General features: G+C 34.7%; 5 protein-coding genes across 5 annotated transcripts; 3 read left to right on the forward strand and 2 right to left on the reverse strand.

Annotated features, from left to right (window-relative positions):
• Positions 1-2726: 2726 nt before the first annotated feature.
• Positions 2727-6159, reverse strand: TRIADDRAFT_37261 (uncharacterized protein; the record flags this gene model as incomplete). Its single annotated transcript, XM_002110122.1, has 9 exons — positions 2727-3088; positions 3172-3336; positions 3452-3591; positions 3700-3859; positions 4035-4162; positions 4361-4668; positions 4775-4962; positions 5165-5292; positions 5792-6159. The coding sequence occupies 9 exons, from the start codon at positions 6157-6159 to the stop codon at positions 2727-2729; spliced, it is 1947 nt and encodes a 648-aa protein (XP_002110158.1).
• Positions 6160-7252: 1093 nt separating this feature from the next.
• On the forward strand, positions 7253-8138 carry TRIADDRAFT_53866 (uncharacterized protein; the record flags this gene model as incomplete). Its single annotated transcript, XM_002109609.1, has 3 exons — positions 7253-7456; positions 7675-7800; positions 8079-8138. 3 exons carry the CDS (start codon positions 7253-7255, stop codon positions 8136-8138), a joined length of 390 nt encoding a protein of 129 aa, XP_002109645.1.
• Positions 8139-9034: 896 nt separating this feature from the next.
• Positions 9035-12086, forward strand: TRIADDRAFT_63691 (expressed hypothetical protein; the record flags this gene model as incomplete). Its single annotated transcript, XM_002109610.1, has 5 exons — positions 9035-9053; positions 10608-10786; positions 11125-11286; positions 11576-11687; positions 11902-12086. The coding sequence occupies 5 exons, from the start codon at positions 9035-9037 to the stop codon at positions 11928-11930; spliced, it is 501 nt and encodes a 166-aa protein (XP_002109646.1). The 3' UTR covers positions 11931-12086.
• A 975-nt stretch (positions 12087-13061) lies between these two features.
• On the reverse strand, positions 13062-15195 carry TRIADDRAFT_53868 (uncharacterized protein; the record flags this gene model as incomplete). Its single annotated transcript, XM_002110123.1, has 6 exons — positions 13062-13132; positions 13246-13351; positions 13543-13617; positions 13968-13999; positions 14096-14201; positions 15112-15195. The coding sequence occupies 6 exons, from the start codon at positions 15193-15195 to the stop codon at positions 13062-13064; spliced, it is 474 nt and encodes a 157-aa protein (XP_002110159.1).
• A 1340-nt stretch (positions 15196-16535) lies between these two features.
• On the forward strand, positions 16536-20081 carry TRIADDRAFT_21810 (uncharacterized protein; the record flags this gene model as incomplete). The annotated part of the gene is made up of 9 exons (XM_002109611.1): positions 16536-16637; positions 18268-18323; positions 18479-18542; positions 18689-18808; positions 19264-19344; positions 19446-19525; positions 19662-19731; positions 19833-19937; positions 20028-20081. 9 exons carry the CDS (start codon positions 16536-16538, stop codon positions 20079-20081), a joined length of 732 nt encoding a protein of 243 aa, XP_002109647.1.
• Positions 20082-22765: the final 2684 nt, after the last annotated feature.

Below are 22765 nucleotides of genomic sequence, written 5' to 3' on the forward strand. Positions count from 1 at the left end.
TACATTTTTTAACCGATAAATTGCTTAAGCAATTATGAGGCTGTAACTTAACGCTCTAGGGATTATACACAATTTAGATAAGGCAAGCAAAGTCAAACTTACTCAGGGGATTTTGGAGATCTAACCGAGATTTTTCAGAATTCATATGATACGAGGATGGTATAAAACATAAAAGTTACTAACATTTCTGATTCATGGTAATTATAATTACCTTTGGTTGATATTAACACAAATTACTAATAACGAATCTTACAAATACTATATAATGCATTTATGAAACACTATAATCTTTGCATGCTTAATATAGAATTGATTATTGATATCAACACTATGAGAATTTGTTGTTGTTACGCTCGCATTATTAGCTTACCTATCAACCCCACTATTTGTACAGGAAGGGAAATTAAACATTCATGGATTAAATTATGGAGATAAATGCAATATTAGAGTAAGCTTTAGAAAATAGTAATGCTTATAAAAAGAATAAATAAATTTTCAGTAGGTGACTTGAGCAACAACTATTAGCATGGATATGAGATTGGTTATCTGATACCACGATTGCAATAGATTTAATGTGCTATATTACGGCTTAAAAAGCCACCCTTGATAAAATCTTGAAACTTTACATTAATCCATATCGTGAAGCACTGAGCAAATGCATTAGCATAGTGTATAGTACTATACGGGTACAAAGAGCAATATACACTTATTTCTACTTACTCGCTGAGCCACCATAATTTAGAGTTCGTAAATGACAGAATTGGAAAGGAGTAGAAAATAAGAATAGTCGAATAATTGTAATAATTCTTAATGATAGATTAAGTTAATCAGTTACAAGTTAGCATTATTATAACTGAAATAGTTTAAATCTACTACATTTAGCAATATAACTCACTTTATACTTGGCAATTTTTCGATTTGAATATCAATCAATGTGGGAGATTTAGCGTTTAAAATAGAGATATGATATAAAGATAATTACATTAAGCAAAATACAGCAATATTATAATCTCTAAGACATTAACATAAAACGATCTTGTAAACGTAAAGAGAACTGATTTGTAGCAGCTTTGAGAGTGTAGTTGCTCCTAGTTGGTATCGAAAAAATGTTCATGTTAAAAGAATACACTATTAAGCTTACCTCCTGTTACAACAATATATTAATTATGAGTTTAGGTTTGGTACGAAAACGCCAGTAAAGACATAAAAAAGTGACAAAATACTGATGAGTACGGATAATCAGTTGTAGTACTTGTATTACATTTATAGTCAGATAAAATAAACATCCGAACTGCAACCTTACATTGCAATTTGTCCGAAAATGGCGATGATTATGATCAGTAATAGAATCACATAAGTTAATTGTTTCATGTTCATTTTGATTGGATTGGCAATAATGGCAAATAGAGAAAGTTTAATCCTGATAATATTGAAAACGTGAAGAATAATGAGATAATAAAGTACTATTACTTATCATTAATGTAGTGATCCAATTTTCGGTCTTACCTTCTTATTACGGATGACTCAATCCAGCAAACAGATATCTATCAGTAATCAGTATACGTCTATGGTTATAGGTGGATATAATGAAAAATTAAGATAAGAATTATTTAAATTGAATTCGAGATTCTTATACTAGATGCACTACCAATTTGTATTGCAATTCACGAAGGTCAAAGTACATAAATCTTATTCTGGAAGAATCCTACGAGAGTAAACTTTGATTTAGGTATAGGATTGCCAGTATATGTAATGTTTACATCAATTAAAACCCTTCTCTAAAGCAATATTTTTAATGCTGTCAAGCCAATAAAATACTTGAAAACAACTAAATAAATAAATACCACCCGTGTTTGAGGTACTATCCTATTATGGAAAGCATGTACTGCGCTACGGCGCATAATGATTTCAGCAGTCATTCTAATTGGTTTCTGAATTTATACAAGTAGCTACATTTCAATATTGTCATTCTTAGTTTTAGTCAATCACCTGTTTAGTTTTTCTATTAAAAACTCTCTTTGTTAAATAAGTCTAATCTTTAACATATGCATAAGTACTCTGTTGTCAAGTTCACTATATAGAATAGTAATTGGTACAAAAATCTATTACGAGAGTCATAATAGGAATGCAGGATGGCATCAAACGATATCATTACAATGTTTCTCGTATATATACACAGTCAAAAATTGCTTGAAATTATGATTAGCTAGATTCTAACGACAAAATTTTTTAACTACAATAACAGAGGCACACAGTCAAGCTCATTCTATAAACTAGCGACAAGCGAGGTCACGAGTATTTAACCATGATACTTTTTGGAGTTACAGTAAATCGCATGAAATAGTAAACTCAGGCAATCTCAAATGTAATTCGTTCTTTGAGATGCAAAACTGCAGTTGATACTGCGATAGTATCTAATTATACATTGTTTTATAGAGGGGTTTGCATCTGCTTCATATTATAAGTCTATAAAATTGTACGCCAATTCGTTACATGTTTATTAGATAGTAATATGTGATTATAATAAGAGAATACGATGTAAACTGGAACCAAAATAAAAGTTAATCAACGGACATGTCTTCCATAATAGAAAACATGCTGTCCAATAGAATATTTCTTACTTAACTCTAGAGCAATTCTAGAATACTTTTTAATTCTACGATATATAATATATATCATATACAACATACAAAATATATTTTACATATGATCACTTTCCATTATAACTAGTATGTATCATAAAGAGAAAGAAAGGAATACATTATAATATATCCTGGTTTGGAAGTGGGATGTGGGTCAGTATGGTTGTAATATCCATGATAAGTAATAGTGTTGACAGATTTAGTGCTGAGTTGATTGGTTATGTCCACTATCCAGGGTTTTATCTCTTGCCCATCACACCAACCGTCTCTTCCGTATAGCCACGTCCCATGTTCGTTAGGTGTAACACCTTGAAGGACTCGTTCTGCACATCCAAGAGAGTTGCCAGCATTACTAAAAGTTCTAACATTGGCATGCTTTTCATTTACCATAAAATGATGGGATGTAACACAGAATTCGGCACAATTATTATTATCACTTCCGTGGCCTATATTCAAAATTAAAAAACTTTCTATAATTGATCTGTTACATGCAGTAATAAGTTATGGCTATAGTTCAAATAGAGATTACCTGTAATGACCGCAACAAGCTTTACTTTTTTAGTTTTGCTGGTCATGTTAAAGTGAATCGGTTTGTATTTTTTATTATAGTTTTTATCAAATGTTCCTCCTCTAAATAGTGGTATTAATTTTTGTGGTTTGAGAGGTGTTCCTTTCTTCTTAGCTACAGTTGTATCTGGCAATACACACATATGTCATTAGGCAGGATAATAATATTTATAAGTACATAATGAGACTTAATTATTGAAAATTTATCTGATTATCCCAGTATCTTAAAGGCAAAGTCTAACTTATTTTATGAGAAAATCTGAGTTTCAGGGTCGTAAACCATGGCTGTGCCCAAGGAACAGTTTTCATGGTGAAATTACAACTGCTCGATGATAATAACGGCAACAATGGAGTTACCGGCGTCAACCAATGACCAATTCGGCTAAAAAATTTTATAAATGACATAACCATGTTTATTGTAAAAATGTGGTGCCCAACTAGGCTTGTAAGGTATCAAATTAAGAATAAGAAACTGGGAAGTAAAAATTACCGGCGGAATGAAGTAATCCATCGCCCTAGTTCTTGTTGACAATGTGATGTTGCGTTAGAACAGCATACATAAAGTTGAACAGTATGATCCCATGGCGGACACTCTTCGTCTCGTTTTCCTCGACACGAAAGTGCCATGTCTAATTGCACGTCTTGATATTCTAACATTTCTTAAAATAAAGCGCAGTTTTACAGTTAAATTGCTAATCTTGACTATAGTCATATCCAATAACTGTACAATAAGCCCTTCAAGAAGTGTTAATGAACATTCTACAATCAAAACTATAGGATAAGTCATAAAAGAGAAATGACAGTATCACATATGATTAGGTATACCTTTAACAGGAGGCAAATTTACGATAGCCGATGCTCCATATTTGCCATGAATAGTGGAATCATTAAAGATTTGGACCACCTTGGCATGCTCGGCAATATTATGGATTAGATTACTTTTGTAAGCATACCTAATGGAGAAGCGTGTATTAATTATTCAAGGCTAACTGAATTTTGATATAATTTTATAGTGATAGTGATGCAATTTTATTGCTGATCTAATAATGTACTACATGAGTGGAATTTTTAATCATTGATGGATACTTAATTATTATTATTACGTATAGGTCGAACTGTCAACTTTATGTGATGATAATGTTTCAATTTACCATTGCAGTTGCCAAGTAAAGTATAAGAACGACGGATAAAGTAACCATCCAGTCTCCTCAATTTTACCTTGACCGTCAATTCCAAAGTAGAAATTATGTGATGGTGTAGTTTGAAAGCTAAAGTCTACTTTCTTTTTCGATTTCAACAGTTTCAAAATCTTCTGCCCTTCTGCGTAAGAAATCATTGTAGCCGGAATTGGATATCGTACATTGCACTCGTTACCGTGGCAGTTCATATCTACTGGATATTCGTTCTTGGCAGCAATGACTGTTAATCCAGCGGCTTTGACTGTATAAGCTGCTTTAACCTAGTCAGTATTATAATAACTTTTATTTCGAATGGCTTGCGTTGGCAATTATTTGAAAATAAATAATCATCGTTGTTATTTACGTTCAAGCTACCGTTCATCTTACCATTTTAAAATAAGAACAACCCTTTTGATGTTGCGCAATAGCCATTTTACCGGATAGTGAGACATTACTACTACCTTTACAAGCATCCAATTCGACAACTTGGATGGAGCTTTTATAAGCACTAGCTGGTGAACCTATCCAGTCATATCTGGGATCGAGACGGTTGATGACATAAGGAAATTTGGAATCTTGTATGATGCAGTTTCGATAAAGATTGGAATGAGGATACGTTAGGCACATAGAGGTATACAGTATATTTTAGACATAATGTATAAATTGTATTAGTCGATCTATAGTGTAGAAGTAGTGATGGTAGTAACACGCGTATCCTAGTGTACAGCCTACTATACTGTACAGCGGCACAATTGCATCTGCTTCAAACATGCTTACCGGTTGAGACTAAAATTTGTTGAAAGCCACATCCAAAGTCTTGGCAAGTCCACTTAGATAGGAGTAGAGGTATCCAGTTACCCATTGATTCAACCGGTAATACTACAAAATGCATCCTTTTCCCTAAGCTCGTAGCAGCAGCAGCATTAATGTGACTAAAAGTGTAAAAAATTGATAGATAATCTTGAAACTTTAAATGTAATGAGATATCCGTCTTAAAATCTATTTTACAGACGATCTTGGAAATTAAAATGTTTGCTCTTATGGATTGATAACCCATAGGCGTAGTCATTGTTTTAATCGTTTAGTTATTTGCTACTACGACGTTCGAGTTCTAGTAGAATTAGATTACTGAATGGCATTTGGATTTCATCTTTTATTTGTCTAAAAAATGGATTACTACCAAGGCTGAATAGCTGCATCAGTCATGTTCTCTAGTTATTACTCATAAAAATGAATACTTTACCGCCAGATAATACTAAGGTAATTTTTATAAAGTTTCTCCATGGATTACGAAGTATACTGTACAGTAGTTTTATAAGTAGACAACAGTAGTAAAGTAGATATATAAACATAACAATGTACGAGTTTATTGTACTACGTATGTAACTCAGTGAAAATGATTACCCAGATAAGTAAAGATCAGCAATTTGATTTGTTACTCTTTTCTGCATCCATTGTACGTCTTGTAATGCATGATCTGAATAAGACATAAAAACGTAATTTCCACTCTTGGTGGAGTTCATAATGAGTGCTTTAACGGAGCTGTCTTTGGTCCAAATGGCTTCCATGTAGGCTGATCGTGGATCATACGCAAATAAGACCATGGGTAATAAATGGCTTGAATTTTTCGCATTGATATATTCGATTTTACCACTTAAGGTACGTAAAGTAAAAGGTTTTGCTTCATCGCCAGGTAGGAATGTCGCACATTGAGTATAAGCTATGGTTATGATGATGAGAGCAAAGACAAGGGGCACTTCTGGCTTCGCCATCTTGTCCACTATTGGCAAGAACGACGACAATAATAAATAAATAAATTGATTGACGATATGACAGTACAGTGCGCAGACACAACAGCTGGATCAGTAGCTGTACCTGTGCCGTGCCGCGCCGTACCGTACCGTACTGTACACTGTACATCACTTTACCATTACTATGGACTTGAAGATCCCCACTATAGATCATAACGGTTTGAACCGAACCTTTCTTAGGTCTAATCCCCAGGGACTACTTAACGCAAAATCTCCCAACTAACCACGGTACAGTACTTCGTAAACTATGCCGCAAGCCCCAATTCAGCCTAACTATACAGTACTCACGTTATCAACAATTTTCTGATGTTAAAATCTTCTGACTTTCTCTTATTACAGTAAACAAAATAAGACATTTAACTACAGTATTTCTACACCACTGTACAGTGTACAGTGCAAACAATTTGTCAGTGTCTTACGCCTCGTACACGCGTACAGTACTTCGTGGGCTATACAGTACAGTACTGTACCACTTGCACTCCAACTTTTGTAACTTCTTACTTTACAGTACATGCACCTTTGGACTACAGTACGTAGTGGTCCATCATCTTAGATACAGTAATACTATAGGAGTGTTACGGTAGTGTACGGCGACTGCAAAAAGGAGATCATTGCTAACGACGATAGCAGTAGCGTTGAAGACAGCTGGATCATGATCAAGGTAAGTCCTGTGCAATGGACAACTAATCAACAATAATTACAATATGTGAGAACTAGTTTCTCTTAAGCTATGCTGTAGTATCGACAATAAACAGAGTGACGATAATACATACTGTAGATTGGATGGCAGAAACTAAAGTAGTCGATGGTACCATACAGTTGTACAACTGCAATTGACAAACTTGTCATTTTGCCTTGGAAAGAATTCACCAATAAAATAGAAATTTCATTCATTCTGGCCAATTTCATAAATGAATACGCTCTATTTTAGAGGTTCTGCCTTTGTACGATCAAACTGGTATGACAGTTTAAGCAAGTAAGAGTGGGTGAAGAATAAATAGAAGTACTAGTGAGTATTAGTAGAGCCTACTAGGAGGTATCGTATTTTGAGGCCATGTCTGCAGCAAATGGTATCAGGCACATGAAGCAGCACAAGCGGCAAGTTCTCAATCTTTACAAACGAGTACTAAGAGTCAACAAACAGCTACCAAAGGAATTTCGCCTAGTTGGCAATGCGTATGTTAGAGATGAATTTAAAAGGCATAAAACCATGGCTATGGATGAAGGAAATGTAAAGGAGTTTCTTTCAGAATGGAAGGTTTGTCCCTTTCTATTTTGGTGTTGTAGATGTAGCTTAGTGTCTTGCAGTGCAAAGTCATAGCGATAGACTTTGCCATAAAGATACATGTAAAGGTGCTTTGAATTGGACGAATTTCGTGTAATGTGATGGCAGAAACATTGATTATTGCCTATGCTTCTACTTATAATGGTATCACACTGATTTGCTATCTTTGGACATATTTGCACAAATTGCAGATGTATGCAGATCATTTAGAAGTACAATTAAAGCAAAATCATGCCATAGGATCCAATTTGTCATCGCAGGACCTTAATCGCCTCAGTGAAGATCAACTAGGTCAATTGTATCATCTACAAGAGGAGGTTACTAAACCATCTATTCCAACACCATAGTTGTTATTTGGATAACCACTCAGTTCTTTGAACTTGTGATATAATTGAATTTATGGGAGATTTCTGCTCTTCAAAAGGCAGTTGATGATGGGATAGCGATCGTACATAACATCGACTATTGGAATGGATTTATTTCTGTTTATATATAGATTGCAGTATACACTTCAAGAATAGGTTGAAATTGCGATTGACGTACAGTATACTTGAACTTTAATAATTATATATTTTATTTATGATGGTAACAATAGGTATATAAAGAAATATTTAATTCCATTACTAGTATAGAATATCAACTCTACTGGTTATGACTGCTTTGCAATTCAAATCATGGAGCTAGAAACAAATCGATGTGTGTTATCTTTAAGAATGATAAGATCCTTTTTTAATATTGCAAGTAGCGGCAGATTTGAGAATAAAATACCTTCTCGTCACTACAAGATTAGAGTGTACGTGTCGACTGTACAGTAGAACTTTATTCTACGCGTATACTTGGTAGAAAGAGAATTTCTCTTGCAAGTTGCATTTGGAAAATCCATGCCTGTATGGTATTGTACGCAAGACAAAATTTCTTTGTTTGAAATGGTACAAACCCTGATGGATTATTGCAGATATTATTCGCTACAAGGTCGCTCGTAATCCTTTCGATTGTTTCTAACTATGCTGTACTGTACATTGTACACTATATGAAGCATTTTGTATTTTTGTATACAGCATATTGTTCCTTGCAAGTGCATTTACTTTTTCTCCATTTTCTCTAACGTTCTATCTATTTGCGTTCATTTTCTCAATCGATCAATAAACTTGCTCTTCATCTTGGCAGTCATCTTGAATGATATCCATGATTGTGTACAGTACAGTACTGTATTTCAAGAAATGATACAGTACAGTACTGTACAGGTTCCATACCGTCCGTCCTCTTAATGACGTCATGAACCAAATTGGGCACTGACCACGTGACCATTGCCTGTACTCGTGACACCGGATTTACAGTATTGGGTACGGTTCCATTGTGTACTGTACAATACAATTATTGTACTGTACAGTACAGTACAGTACTATAGTGTACAGTGTACAGTATACACAGCTCCAGTACAGTACATAGCATTGTAAGCGTGTTGACGTCTTCCAGCCCGTTACGGGATAAAAACGACGGCAAAACCAAGTCCAGTCTAACAGAAGGAAGAAGAAAAATCAAACTCGTACGATGGGAAAGGGTGATAAAGGTAGGCAAGGTTATTATTGAGTTCATGCATCGATCGTGGAAAATTTTCTATATGTCATTTCATCGGCTTGCATTTTCTCCTGCTGGATCATGAATGCTGATCAGAAATGGTTCAATTTAGTTAGTTGTTTTATTTTACTATTTCATTCTGCAGTAGTAAATGACAGTAATGGTTCTACAACGTATTCCCGTGTATTCAATCAATACAAGTGAAATACTGTATTAGAATTGATGGAGAATCTGGACTAGGATATACGCGTACTATGGCCCTTTGATCTGTTGATACCAGTAGTAGTATTCTTGGTCAATGTCGGTTATTCCTGTAGTTTAAATTGATATCACCAAAGTATAGTAACACTTCGATACGTCAATGATACAACTGGGACACGGCATACTTTTTAAACTCATCAATCTAGTCTTCGTAAACTGCAATGGAATCCACTAACGAGAGCGTTTGATATTTTACAGTATACTGTTATTGAAACTGAGTAGTAGTATAAAGTACGACAGAGATGATTGAATGTCATCAATCCTCATCGTTAGCTTGTGAAGTCAGCACGATATCAGGCTTGATATGAGCTGTAAATCATGCTCCTTGGCAGTTTTTTGAACTTACTGTAATTGATAGATACTTTTATGTTAGAACTACAGTAGGATAGTGACTACAACTACTTTATGGGCGTCTTATTGCATGTTATTCGTCTATATGAAAATAGCTGTTAATCAAACTCGCATGACGATGATGTTGTTGGCACTGATATAACATTGAAGCAGTAAAAGCCAAATTCCCCTTGTGAATGTTTGTCCGTGTGTTGATGTTGATCTTTTGCGATACTTTTGATACAGTTAAGAATTAACATATTACACTAGGACAGTACATTCACGATTTGGACGATGCATTTTGGTATACGCCTCCAAAATAAGACAGCCACCTAGTCATTTTCATCCTCTCATATACCGTAGACTTGCTGTTTACTTAAGTATAGTAGATATTCAGTACTGTACATTTCTATTCCATTTATCGCAAGCGATAAAGATGCGTAGCCAAAAAAATAATTGAATCTTACGCCCGTGGGTAGACACTACTATTCGCTGGTTAACACACACACGGAATGAACCTTACCGTATACAGGTCTTTTGCATTCGGAGCTAATCATAATTGTTATTTTTCACAGTTGAAATAACGTCATTGTACAGTGCAGTGGATACCTCTTAACCTTACCTACCTTTTAGGATCAGTGTAATAGTCAATTGACTAGTTATGTAAATTTTAAATGGTATTGATTGCTGGATATAGAGAAATTACTCATTTATTTTACATATCAATACCTAGCAAGATAATACTATACTTTATTATATGCTCAATTCCAGTATTTTCATACTTTATTTGAGAAGTGCCTTTATGATATATTTTAATAAGACTCTATACTTTTGCTTATATCAATACAAAATGTTACGTAGTATACTGTCGATTTCAAGCAATACTAAAGTAGACAGGACTCGAGACTGCAGTTTTTATTGATGTGATATCTTTGTATTTAACTTTATGACAAAGATAAGAAATCGGGTGGTTATCCCAAGCAAGCAAGTTATCCTACCCAGCAGTATACCACTGCGCAACAGCATCCGCCTCAGCAATTTGCTCCTCAACCAGGTCAAGTACCATATAGCGCTCCACCGCCTGCTTATAATGCAGCACCGGGCTATGGTCCACCTCAAGCAGTACCTCAACAAGTTAGTAACGAAATTTGAAAGGATAAAATAGCACTTTAAACTACGACGTGATGAAAATAATACAAATGCCGTTATTAGTCGGATGTGTGTGATAGCATTTCCGGTTTCTATAGACTAAGAATATTATTATCTGTATTGACGCTAAATCTAAATATGAGTACAGGATCTTTAATAGACAAATATACAGCATAAATGTAAACAAGTTACAATCAACTATATTTTTATTCGCTAGACGATTTATTCTGTCGTCAGTAAACATGAAGTATTATCTTGAATGAAGTTAACTCAACAAAGTCACATATTTTATTATATTTTTTTTCATTTTTGCACTACTACAGCAGTATTATCCAAATCCGAATATGAATGCACCTCCGCCAATGCATTATCAACAACCTGGGCAATATCAACAATTTGGCACTGCTAGTGTTGTTATGCCAATTCAGGAAGGAACTTTTGATGCTGGAGCGCGTTTCGATGGCAGAAGTGCTCCGGTAGTACCTGTAAGCTTATGCATGTTAACATGTTATTTTATACTTTTGATGAAATGACAATTATAAAGATATTCACGTATGGTGCTACGATAATAATATTATATTATATAGTCTGGATATCAAGAGACAAATTTAAAATTTGATATTATTACAGTGATACTTTTCGTGGATACCTTATAGTAAGATTACCATCGTAGCTTCAGAGCATAGTTGAACTGTGATACTGTATCAATGGTTATAGTGAGGTTAATTTTTATGCTGATCTTTTAATGATATCACATATTTTCTGTACGCTTAGCCTCCACCTCCTGGATGCGTGCCGAATCATGCTCAGCTAGCCGCATCAACTGGTGGGGCTGCTGTCGTAAGACAAAATCAATCAGGTTTCTTTACTGGTGGATCTAGTGGAGGTTATACATTCTTTTAACTTCAGCGTTACTGTCTAGTGACAGGAAATGTTGTACAGTAGGATTGCAACTTTTGCAAACCATAATTAATCCTTACTACTGTGCTTGGATTTTACAGTCAAAATAATGTTCTCCATTTTCCCATATTTCAGTGAAAAATTACTACTTTATAATTGAATTAATCCCGATAAGCATAAATTTTAAATTCTATTTGTAGTTTACAATGCTGCGGCAAAAAGGTCATAGATTACATCGATAGCGTAGACGATGTTTTTAAATTACAATTACCACTTTGTTGATAATGTAATTTTATTTGTTCATACTAATGGTTTAAATTATGAAAATGCTTTCTTCGCGTTACATATTTACGTTGACATCAAGTCAACACTGCTGATAATTCTATAGGATAAGAATAAACTTGTTGAGGTATAGCCCTGTGGTCAATTTAATGTGATAATGGTGAAGTTTTTCATGGCGCTTGTTATACTGTATAACTAGATGCTTCTCAAAGATTGCATGAGTTGTAAAAAATGGTTCGTGAAAAAGTTATACCATATCCTAATGCCTACGCTATTCGCTTCGTGTTATACGTTAATAACATTTAGTCGTTACAGTAAGCTACAATATTAATTATACACCGCAAATGAGTTATAGATTATAGATATTAAATTTAGCAAATTGGTTCCTTCCATAGCTGTAAAAGTTCCTTGATAAGTGTCATGCAGGAGACAGTGACATTTAATACGCGTAAAACTTGATAATACACAAGTATCATTCAGATAGTATTTTTATTCAAGTTAATTAGTTGGTCATATGTACTACACCAACATAGGCGAAATGGCTATGAGACGTAAAACATAGAATCAATAACTACGAATACTATTGTCTAATTCATCAGAACAAACTATTGCATCTAAAACCGAGTAGCATTTGATATCAGTTAGTGAAAATTAGGAAAAATTGACGAATTTGCTGACCATTAACATTTTGTAGTTATCAAAGAGAGTTAGTTGCCTGCTTTTAAGCTGTACAAATAAAATGGTCAGTATATTTTTAAATATCGCTTTCCTTAACATATTTACAGAACAAATAAGATGTCTCATGATATAGCACAAATTAGAAGATAAGACGATGAACAACAAGTAGATGGCAACGGTTGATCGAATTAAATTAAACATCAAACTTTATCACGAGAGATTAGAATGTTCTTTCATCGTGTTTTGTTCAGGATCCAGTGCTTTATTTGAATACGATAATATTAACTATGAAACTGGATGGTGAAATATCCGTAATTTACTTTACCTTAAACAATATTGAAATTAAAAAGTGTTTTATTCAAGTATCACTGGTACACAGATAAAACTGTTCCACAGGAAATTACGCCTTCGCGCCCGACTTTTGTGCTGCTAAATGTTGCTCAATTTTGATTTGCATATGTTCTATTACAGCTAATCGATAAACAGCAATTTAATAGTCGTCAGTTATACATGACTTCAATCGTAACAGATGAGAACAATTGTAGCTAATATTACTAATTTACTAAACATCATCAATATTTCACCTTGTCTTAAATTAAATTTTTCCATGACAAGTTTCTGAAGTTTTTCAAGTTGCTCTTGAACAAATTTCACTTTACGTTCAAAATATTCTATTCCTTCCTTGATATTCTGGATATAAATGAATACTAGTTACGTCAAGTTAAAATTGTCGTGAAAGTATTAATTTTATCTGTGTATCGTATCAAAGTTATAATTTTTGGTGAACTATAAGATTTTAAAATAGATAACAATAACTGGCCACTGAAATAACAGTATGGCCATGGACTAGAAAAAAGTTCATTCACCAATTTGCGATATACCTTATCTGCAAAGTATCCCGTGCCAATATCAACAAGTAAACTGTGAGCGTTGTTTAGAACACCAGGGACATATAGCTGAGAGTGAAAGCATATATCAGGCCGGATACAATAAACTATTAAGTGAAATAGTCATTCTCCTTTATTAAGATTTTAACAACTTGTGACTACTTGATTACAGTATTTACGAAAGTGCTTTTCGTTATGACTAATTGTAGATTGCATCACATTGAATGTGATTGCTGCATCAATCGGCTGAGAAGGAGCATTTCTATGCTTGTATATACGTACACTACGTATACATGCAGTAGTTGTGATCGTCTGGCTACCTTACTGTATTCCAGTTGGTTGAAATTTGATTGGATTGTAGCGTAGAAATAAACATGTACAATTTTCTACAATTAGAGTTGATTTCTAGTAATTCTTACCGAATCTGTCATTGGAACTAGAATTTCCTTGGCTAGAATGATGGTCAATGCATAGGATTATAATGGTGCAACATTAAGAACAAATTATCATAAATAATCAACTTTCAAAATTTGTGATAGCTAGTAACCTTCATATTGATCAACTGAAAGCTTCTTGACACATTCCGATGATTCTACAAACTTTTGTTGTACTAATTGTAGCTGATTGACTGATGATGTAAACATCTGCACTTCCTGAAATGGACCATGACAAGAGGTGATGAGTTAGTTAACGAATGTATATTCAATAAATTTAGGAGTTTGTATATCCTATTCAATGCAGTTCAGTACAAGTGCCATTATATATGGTCAGCCGTGATTGACGATAAAGCAGACTACCATTGCTGCCTATGGATCAATGCTAGTCTGAGATCAATGAGAAAGTAGCTGAAAGTTCGGCCTTCAAAAGGAAATTTTAAAATTTGTTAGTGTACTATTACTGTCAGCCTACTACAAATGAACATTTCAGGGGTTTATAAAGGAAGAGAAGAATAATGTACGACTACAATATATCGTACACCTCTGTAAGCTACAGTTGCTTGTCCAGGTAAGCACACAATATTTGTGTAAAATGGTTAGGAGCTATCGACAACTGGGCTCCCAAGCAGGAGTAGAACTACAACTGACTGTTATTTTCCGATGTTGTACAGTTTATCTGTGTAGTAATTTTACTATATTAACTTGGCTATAGACCGACTTTGTCCAATTATCTTACAATTCTCTATCTTAATTTGTAGTTGGTCATAACCAAAGGGGGGAAAAAGTGTAGGATTGGATAGAAGTCCTAAGACGGTTATTGTACAGTAAGTCTTTCAGTCATTCGTGTAGAATGTAGAGCACCGTAGTTTTTGCTAGTTATGTTGTACGTTCAATCCTCATATGCTGGGATAAATCAGTATTTCAAAAAGGAGGATGTTATCCTATGCTTCTATCTGTATGACGGATGAGTAGTGATGGATCTTATTAGGCTTCTTTCCATCCTACCTCCAATCCATGATTAGACCCGGAAAACAAGATGTCTATTCAACCGCCGATAGCAAAACCTTGGCTACTGACGCTACAATTTAAATCATTCTGTATACAATCAAATCGTCATTTAACTTACCTCATCTAATTGCGATTTTAGTTGTTCTAATTGAGGAATCGGAAGTTGAGCTAAATCAATCGCCTTGGATTCTGCAGCCGCCATGCCTTTTTCTGCGTTTTTTCCTACCACACTCGTTGGTACAGTAGTAATAAAACGGACCAGCAGACTGATCGGACCCGATGAGTCCAGGCACAGTATCTGCCTATCCGGACGTCCGAGCACTGGTTTGGATTGGACTGAATACTCCTTTGGACGGACAGACATTTCCTCCACTTTAGCCCACAAATTGGGTCAAACGCCTCCATGATGACAGTAGTTTAGTATGCAGACGGTCGATTGTGAATTGGTTGATTTTTTCGAAATGAAGTAGTATTACACTGTATTTCTTTGCCTGTTACTAAGATCTGCTTGAAAGCAGTCACTTTAGATCATCAATGTCCTTCAAATGAATACGCCACGGAAGATCCATACTGAGTAGTTGGTTATTTCTCCTCATTTTCGGTCGCATCTCTTGTTCTACTGAGTACTGTACACTGTACAGCAGTATGGAAAGTCCGTCCATCCGAGGAGAGTGGCTGGTGTCCACTGTCCTGTCCAATCCAGGTATGGTCTACAGTTAGTCCTGTAGTCCTTGACCACATGGACAGTTGGACACCTGGACACTGAACCATTATACTGTACTGGATTTCTTTACCTGTTACTAAGATCTGCTTGAAAGCAGCCACTTTAGATCATCGATGTCCTTCAAATGAATACGACACGGAAGATTTATACTGCATTACTGAGTAGTTGGTTATTTTTCCTCATTTTCGGTCGCATCTCTTGTTCTACTGAGTAGTGACAGTACAGCAGTATGGAAAGTCCGTCCATCCGAGGAGAGTGGCTGGTGTCCACTGTTCTGTCCATTCCAGGTATGGTCTACAACTAGTCCTGTAGGCTGTAGTCTATGACCACATGGACACCCGGACACTGGACACTGAACCATTATACAGTACTGTATTTCTTGACCTGTTATTAAGATCTACTTGAAAGCAGCCACTTTAGATCATCAATGTTCTTCAAATGAATACGACACGGAAGATCTATACTGAGTAGTTGGTTGTTTTTCCTCATTTTCGGTCGCATCTCTTGTTCTACTGAGTACAGTACTGTATAGCAGTATGCAAAGTCCGTCCATCCGAGGAGAGTGTCTGGTGTCCACCCTTCTGTCCAGTCCATGTAGGCTGTAGTCCTTGACTACATGGACACCTGGACACTGGACACTGCCCCTGCTTTGCGTCATTGCCTATTTCACAACGGTATATCTAGTTGTGCAGTATAGTATAAAATAGGCATTAGGCAGTCGTACAGTAGTGAGTCAAGTAGAGAAATCTGGTAGCAGAATAGGAGTAGTGCTTATGTTGGATTGATTGGCAAATTGAAAGTAGAATTTGGCCTTCAAAATGAGTAATAACTATGATGACAACGATGTTACTTTTCGAATATGTGCTGTTTTACCGGCAAGTGGAACGGGATCAAGAATGGCCATGCAGATTCCTAAGCAGGTGCGATTGTGCAAGGCAATACAGTATTTAATGCAATCACTCATTCAATAGCATGGACTTTCTGATTGAATCAATCATCGGTTATCCGATTATATAGGATTGTTTTTACATATTGAGTGGCTCTGTTAACTGTGGCAGATATTTGGTGCCAATAAAACAGGGCGATCTAGTTATGGGTAGTAATATGGTGTGATTTAGGATAGAAATGAAGACGATTTGGATACTTGAAAGATTGTACCAGAGCTGCAATATAGATTGATGAGACGCGCTTGAACAGTGTAAATAAATACAATGATTACACGCCGTTGACATTATTTCCAAAGTGTTAACCTCACCAATAGTGTTATCCAATGCAAAGCTACTATAGTACATGTCGTATTATTGTTGGGTTTGTTCCTTTCTTGTATTGGTCAATGATGTAGTCTAGCATTGACAACACGACACATCAGGAGTGGATATCGTAATGAAGTAAGGTCCGATTGAATGACCAAATCAAATAGGCCGGTTTGGATGTTAATTTACACCTTTGTTTCCTGACATGATAACACCTGGTTTAATATCTAAAACCAATGATACAAATAGGAAACAAGATACTAAAGATGCCAATCTTTTCAACAATTCATGAATAAAATTAAAAATCAACTGGAGAAATCAATTTTGCCAACAATCAGGGTTAGCAAAGATGCCAATCTTGTCAACAATTCATGAATAAAAATAAAAATCAACTGGAGAAATTAATTTTGCCAACAATCAGGGTTAGCAAAGATGCCAATTTTTTCTACAATTCATGAATAAAAATAAAAATCAACTGGAGAAATTAATTTTGCTAACAATCAGGGTTAGCTACAATCGTATCGTGCGATCTACTTCAAATAGGCTGTAGGAGAGACCGTATCGCCACTTCGAAGGATTGCTTTGAATGTTCTTTAGTATTACAAGGCAGCAATCAAGCCTGAAAATTATTCATTAAGAAAAGAGTCAATCTTTCCAAAGGTTGATTAGTGAGAAGAAATGCCTTGGAGTAATTGATTTGGCTAACAATCAGGGCGAACTAGGATATTTATCGGCTGACATACTTCAATAGGGCATCGGTTTTGTCTCGTAGTTGCGCGTCCATCGTTGATAGCACCTACAGACTAGACTACAGTATCTTGACGATATTGAAAGGATTGATTTGAATGTTCTTTGCCCTCATAAAGCAGCAATCAACCCAGATGATAATTGTTCGTTGTCGTAACGTCTCCATAAGATGAGATCACCAATAATTACCATCATCAATCATGACTAATTTTATATATACGAGTATACAACATATAGTACTGTAGTTGTTTAATCAATACCGGTAGGACGTCCCATTTACTATCCGACAAAAACGGGCATTCCAGTCCGTCTTAACAACGTTAGACTGCATTAGCTTTATCGTGTTTTAAAATATTTAGCAACTTACAGTGTAGACGTTATTTTACTACTAATGATATGTTGAATACCAACAGTGAAACTGATTGAAATTTTTGAATACATATTTTACATTTTATCACTTTCATTTTGTCCAATTTTAAAGGCGATAAATTACTATCTGTTTCGATACATTTTATTAAAAACATGCCTGCTTTTTATATCTAATTTACAGTATTATGAAATCGCTGGCAAACCCTTGTTAATGTATACCGTGGAAGCATTCGACAAGTAAGTTATAATAACAGGATGGGAATTCCAGATCTTGAGATTTATTACAGTACACAAAGTACAGTAGAATAGCTGTTGTTATCCGTAACATTTATTGTTGTGTGATAGACTACCGGTATCTCTCTGATATAAATTGATATCGGTATCTTTGACAGGATATCTTGGATAGAGAAAGTGGTAATCGTTGTACCAGAAGATTATGTAGAATACACGAAGCAGGTTGGTTATACTTCTATCTGTCGCCTTCGATCATGAAATTTGTAGGACTACTATTAGATAAGGATTGCACACGGATGAGAACCTTATAGTTATTCATTAGGTTTCAATTGTAATAAAAATTTGGCCATGATTCTGAATATTTATAGCTAATTAAAACTCATAATATACGACGTGCTGTGGTAGCGACTGGCAGTCAGACTCGGCATAGATCTATTTATAATGGTTTAACGGCGTTAAAAATGAATGGATCAGATCCTCCTGATGTCGTAAGTAGAATGTTGTTACAATAATTATTATTATGAATCAATTTTATTGTAAAAAAGACGTCAATTTTACTTCTATTACACGAGTACAGCAACATTCATGCACTTTACTATCAAGCCATCGTATCGGCTGTAATTGGCTAGCATTTGCATTTGTACTGTATATACTCCGCTTCAGAGACTACCGTGCAATAGTTAGAATGTTTTTTGGAGATGCGTGCGATTACAGATTATCGATTAAGAAGCTTATCAATTTATATATTATACACTGTTCAGCATCAATTTATATATTATACACTGTTCAGCATCAATTTATATATTATACACTGTACAACAATAAAGTATTTTATACAATCAGTCAAGAAAAGTAGAGGAAACAAGGAAATTTTCTCAAATTGGAGTACAGTGTTATAATGCAGTATCGACGCAAAGTAATACATTTATAATTTATACCGCAGGTAATCATTCACGATGCTGTCCGTCCACTAGTTAACGAAGATATACTAAGAAGTGTCGCTATGGCAGCAATGATTTATGGAGTTAGTGACGAGCTATTCTAATACTCTTTTTGTAGTATTGACCGTGTGGGTATTGAGCTTGTTAGATTTAAAAATCGTTCCTTTCCTACGCTACGTATTAGGCTGCTGGCTGCACTCGGCCATTGGTGTCAACGGTGATAAAGGCTAGTGAAGATAATATTTTAGATCATTCGTTGCAAAGGTACAAATTATAATTACATTTTTAAAAACAAATGAATTCAACTGTTCAATAGCAAGAGTCCATATTAAGAATGTACAGAGTGATTAATGTGTTAAAATAAATGAGGTAATACATATTGTGAACTGCCTTATTGTAGATCACAGTATCGTGCTAGTGAGACGCCTCAAGCTTTCCAATATGATGTTATTAAAGAAGCGTATGATAAGGTATTAGTGGCAAAAAATTGTTCAGATTTGACTACTTGATATTTCAACTTTCTCTACCAGATCACTAAAGTATATTTACTTATGGATGAAATATAAAATAGTGTACAGATTACGATTTCGATTACGGTACTGAATGTTTGCATTTGGCGAATAAATACACGGATTCGACGGTTAAGCTAGTTGATGGTCCTCCATCGCTATGGAAGGTAATTTGACCAATATTTTAATAACGTTGCAACTAAAAATGGATTCTGAAAAATCAACAGATCTCTAATAGTTGATAAAATTGCCAACAGATTACTTATAAGAAAGACTTGTATGCATTTGAAGGAATAATTAAAGGTTTGTAGATTAACACTACTAGTGAATTTGGTAATAGCATCATTCAGTTTTATAATTAATAATTCCCAATTGTATTATGATGATTTAAGAATACCTTTATGAAATTGGTGTAATAATTGGCGAAAAAAGTGCGGTTTCATCGATTTGTGCATCTGCAAGCTGTTTAATAAATAAAGGCTTAAAGGTCAGCGATAGTTGAATTTATTTCTTTAATTTCGCACTTTAAAAATGTACATGGTTTCTTCCGTTTGGGTGGTAGGTTGCAATTATTGCTAACGGCTGTCATGATGACATACATGCATCTCTTTCGGAAGTTAGTGACAGATACTTGTATCAAGATATGGAATTGATGACGGTATTTTAATGAGAATTAATATATTAATTTAGTGTCGATTAAAATAATTGTCTAAACTGTATTACTTACAACTTTTTTCGAATGGGTATTATAAGGAAGAAAATATTCGTCAAGCATTTCAAAGTATCGAAGATTATTTTCAAAATAGAATTGATATCACTATAAATTGTATTGTAAGAGAATACAAGGAGGTCAGCGAGCATACTTGATATTATTAGCTTTTTGATTTAGGCTGAGTTTATGATGTGTTAGTAGCTATATTAAATTGATATATTTTGAGGCATGCTTGTAAAGTAACATTGATTCACTGTTTAGGTGACAGAAAATGCCCAGCAACTAAAAGCACATTTAGACAGTCTTACCTTGATGTTATCTATGGTAACAAAGTGTTCTGAGCGTCAAGGGGTGATTGTAAACTCTGTTTTAATCGTTGGTAAGGATGTTTGTATCTTTGATGACTCTGGTCTCCGCTTGGAAGCCATACTCAAGGTTAATCGATAGCAGGATGATGAGTTGTAACGCTGTGTTGACTCGTATATAAAAAGGATTGCGTTATTATCTAGTTGTGAAAATAATATCGGCGTATCCATTGTACAATAACTTGATAGGCAGCAATTAGAAATCAATCGAGAATAGCAATTAAAGATAACGTTCAGGTTTTTGGAGTATTTAATAGTCCCCATTTACCACATTCAAACGATGACGATAACGTAAGTGATATCTTTCCTACATTTTGTAGCATGTACTTTATGAGATTTATTCCCATGCCAGTTATGGATTAATTTCTTGCGCATTCGATCCAGTCATTTCCCTATGACATAGCCAACAATGCCGCTAAAACGGCTATATATATCTCTAAAAATGCAATTGTCCAAACATATCTGCCAATTCTTAGCAAAATCAATCAATCAGTATTTTCGTCGTAGTTCATTTTGTTAGAACTTGGCATATTTGCTTGGATAAGCAAGTATAATGAAGGTATAGTGACGCTTCATTGGCATATTTGGATATATCACAGGGAAATGTTTGGGTCTGTTGCGCATTGATGTTCTAGAGATAGTAGTAGGATATAGTCATTGTAAAGGCATTTATTATGATTGCATCAACGTATTAGGATGAAAATATTCCGCTAGAGTTGGGTAATTTGGCGACAGACATTGCAATCGATATGAAGAATTATGCTTCTGGTCAAATGTTTTACATCGTTTAGTGTGGTTGAAATTCTCTCTTTTGTGACTAAAAGGTGCCATATGCTTTATTGTTCAACTGGGCAACTAAGCTTGCAGTTGGTTTTTCTAATCCTTTCGATTTTATTAAACGTATTGATAATATAATTAGAGTTGTAAATTGCAAGAATTTAAAGCTCAACTTGTGTATACCGGTAGCATACAGTAGTATGTGTATAGAGGTCAACAAGACCTAGAATTATTGATATACCCTTCTAATCGATATAGCAGAATTGAAGAAAGATTGAAAGAATGGTTTAGAAGTCTATTTATTGGAAAGCTATTACTCTTGTCATATTTATAAACATATACTTGATCCTACATAGCTAACATATATTTATCAAAATCTTTGTAGTCTATTAAAATATGATTTGTTCTGATAGTAATATATTCCATTGTTGATATTTTATTCGAGTTTATTATATGTTTATCAAGGAGGTGAAGAGTACTCTCTGGTGTGATATCATTGGAGCAGTTATTGTCTATACCCTATTCTATTAAACTTGTTGTATTGGTAGTATACTACAGAAGGAAATGTAATTACCCTTTTCATTTAAAATTCTATTATAATTATTTATACCTGTGGATAATGGAGTACTACTGCACGAATATTCAAGTAGTGCAGCGGTTAGACGACCCATTTTATATTTCCTAATTTACCCAATTTCAATTGAGCAATATTAATAAACGACTGAAAAATGTCTTTTACTGTCTGCCATACCACGTACACCTACCTATTGACTACAAATCAATTACTGTATTAATGATAAAGATTGGACTTTAGGTTTGCATGACTTGGGTTTGAAAAGGAGTTATTCACAGATCGATTGATGCATTTCATTCATTTTGTTATGACTAAAAATTTTGATTTCAATCATGTACACCACTGCAAAATCTCCTCGGTTTGGACAAGGCTTTGTACTACTATAGTAATGTCTATTTTCTGGAATGTATAAAGGCTTTGATGCGACTTTCGTTTCTATCTACTGTAGAAGGGTATAAAATACCAATCGGCCGAAATCAACAGAATCACTTCCCTCTATTCTACTGTATGTAAATCGACGCTATTCATCTTGATATACGACTGTGCTCCATTTGACGAAGACAGTTA

The sequence above is a fragment of the Trichoplax adhaerens genome, genomic scaffold (genome assembly GCF_000150275.1).
Source record: "Trichoplax adhaerens TRIADscaffold_2 genomic scaffold, whole genome shotgun sequence".
Taxonomy (NCBI): Eukaryota; Metazoa; Placozoa; class Uniplacotomia; order Trichoplacea; family Trichoplacidae; genus Trichoplax; species Trichoplax adhaerens.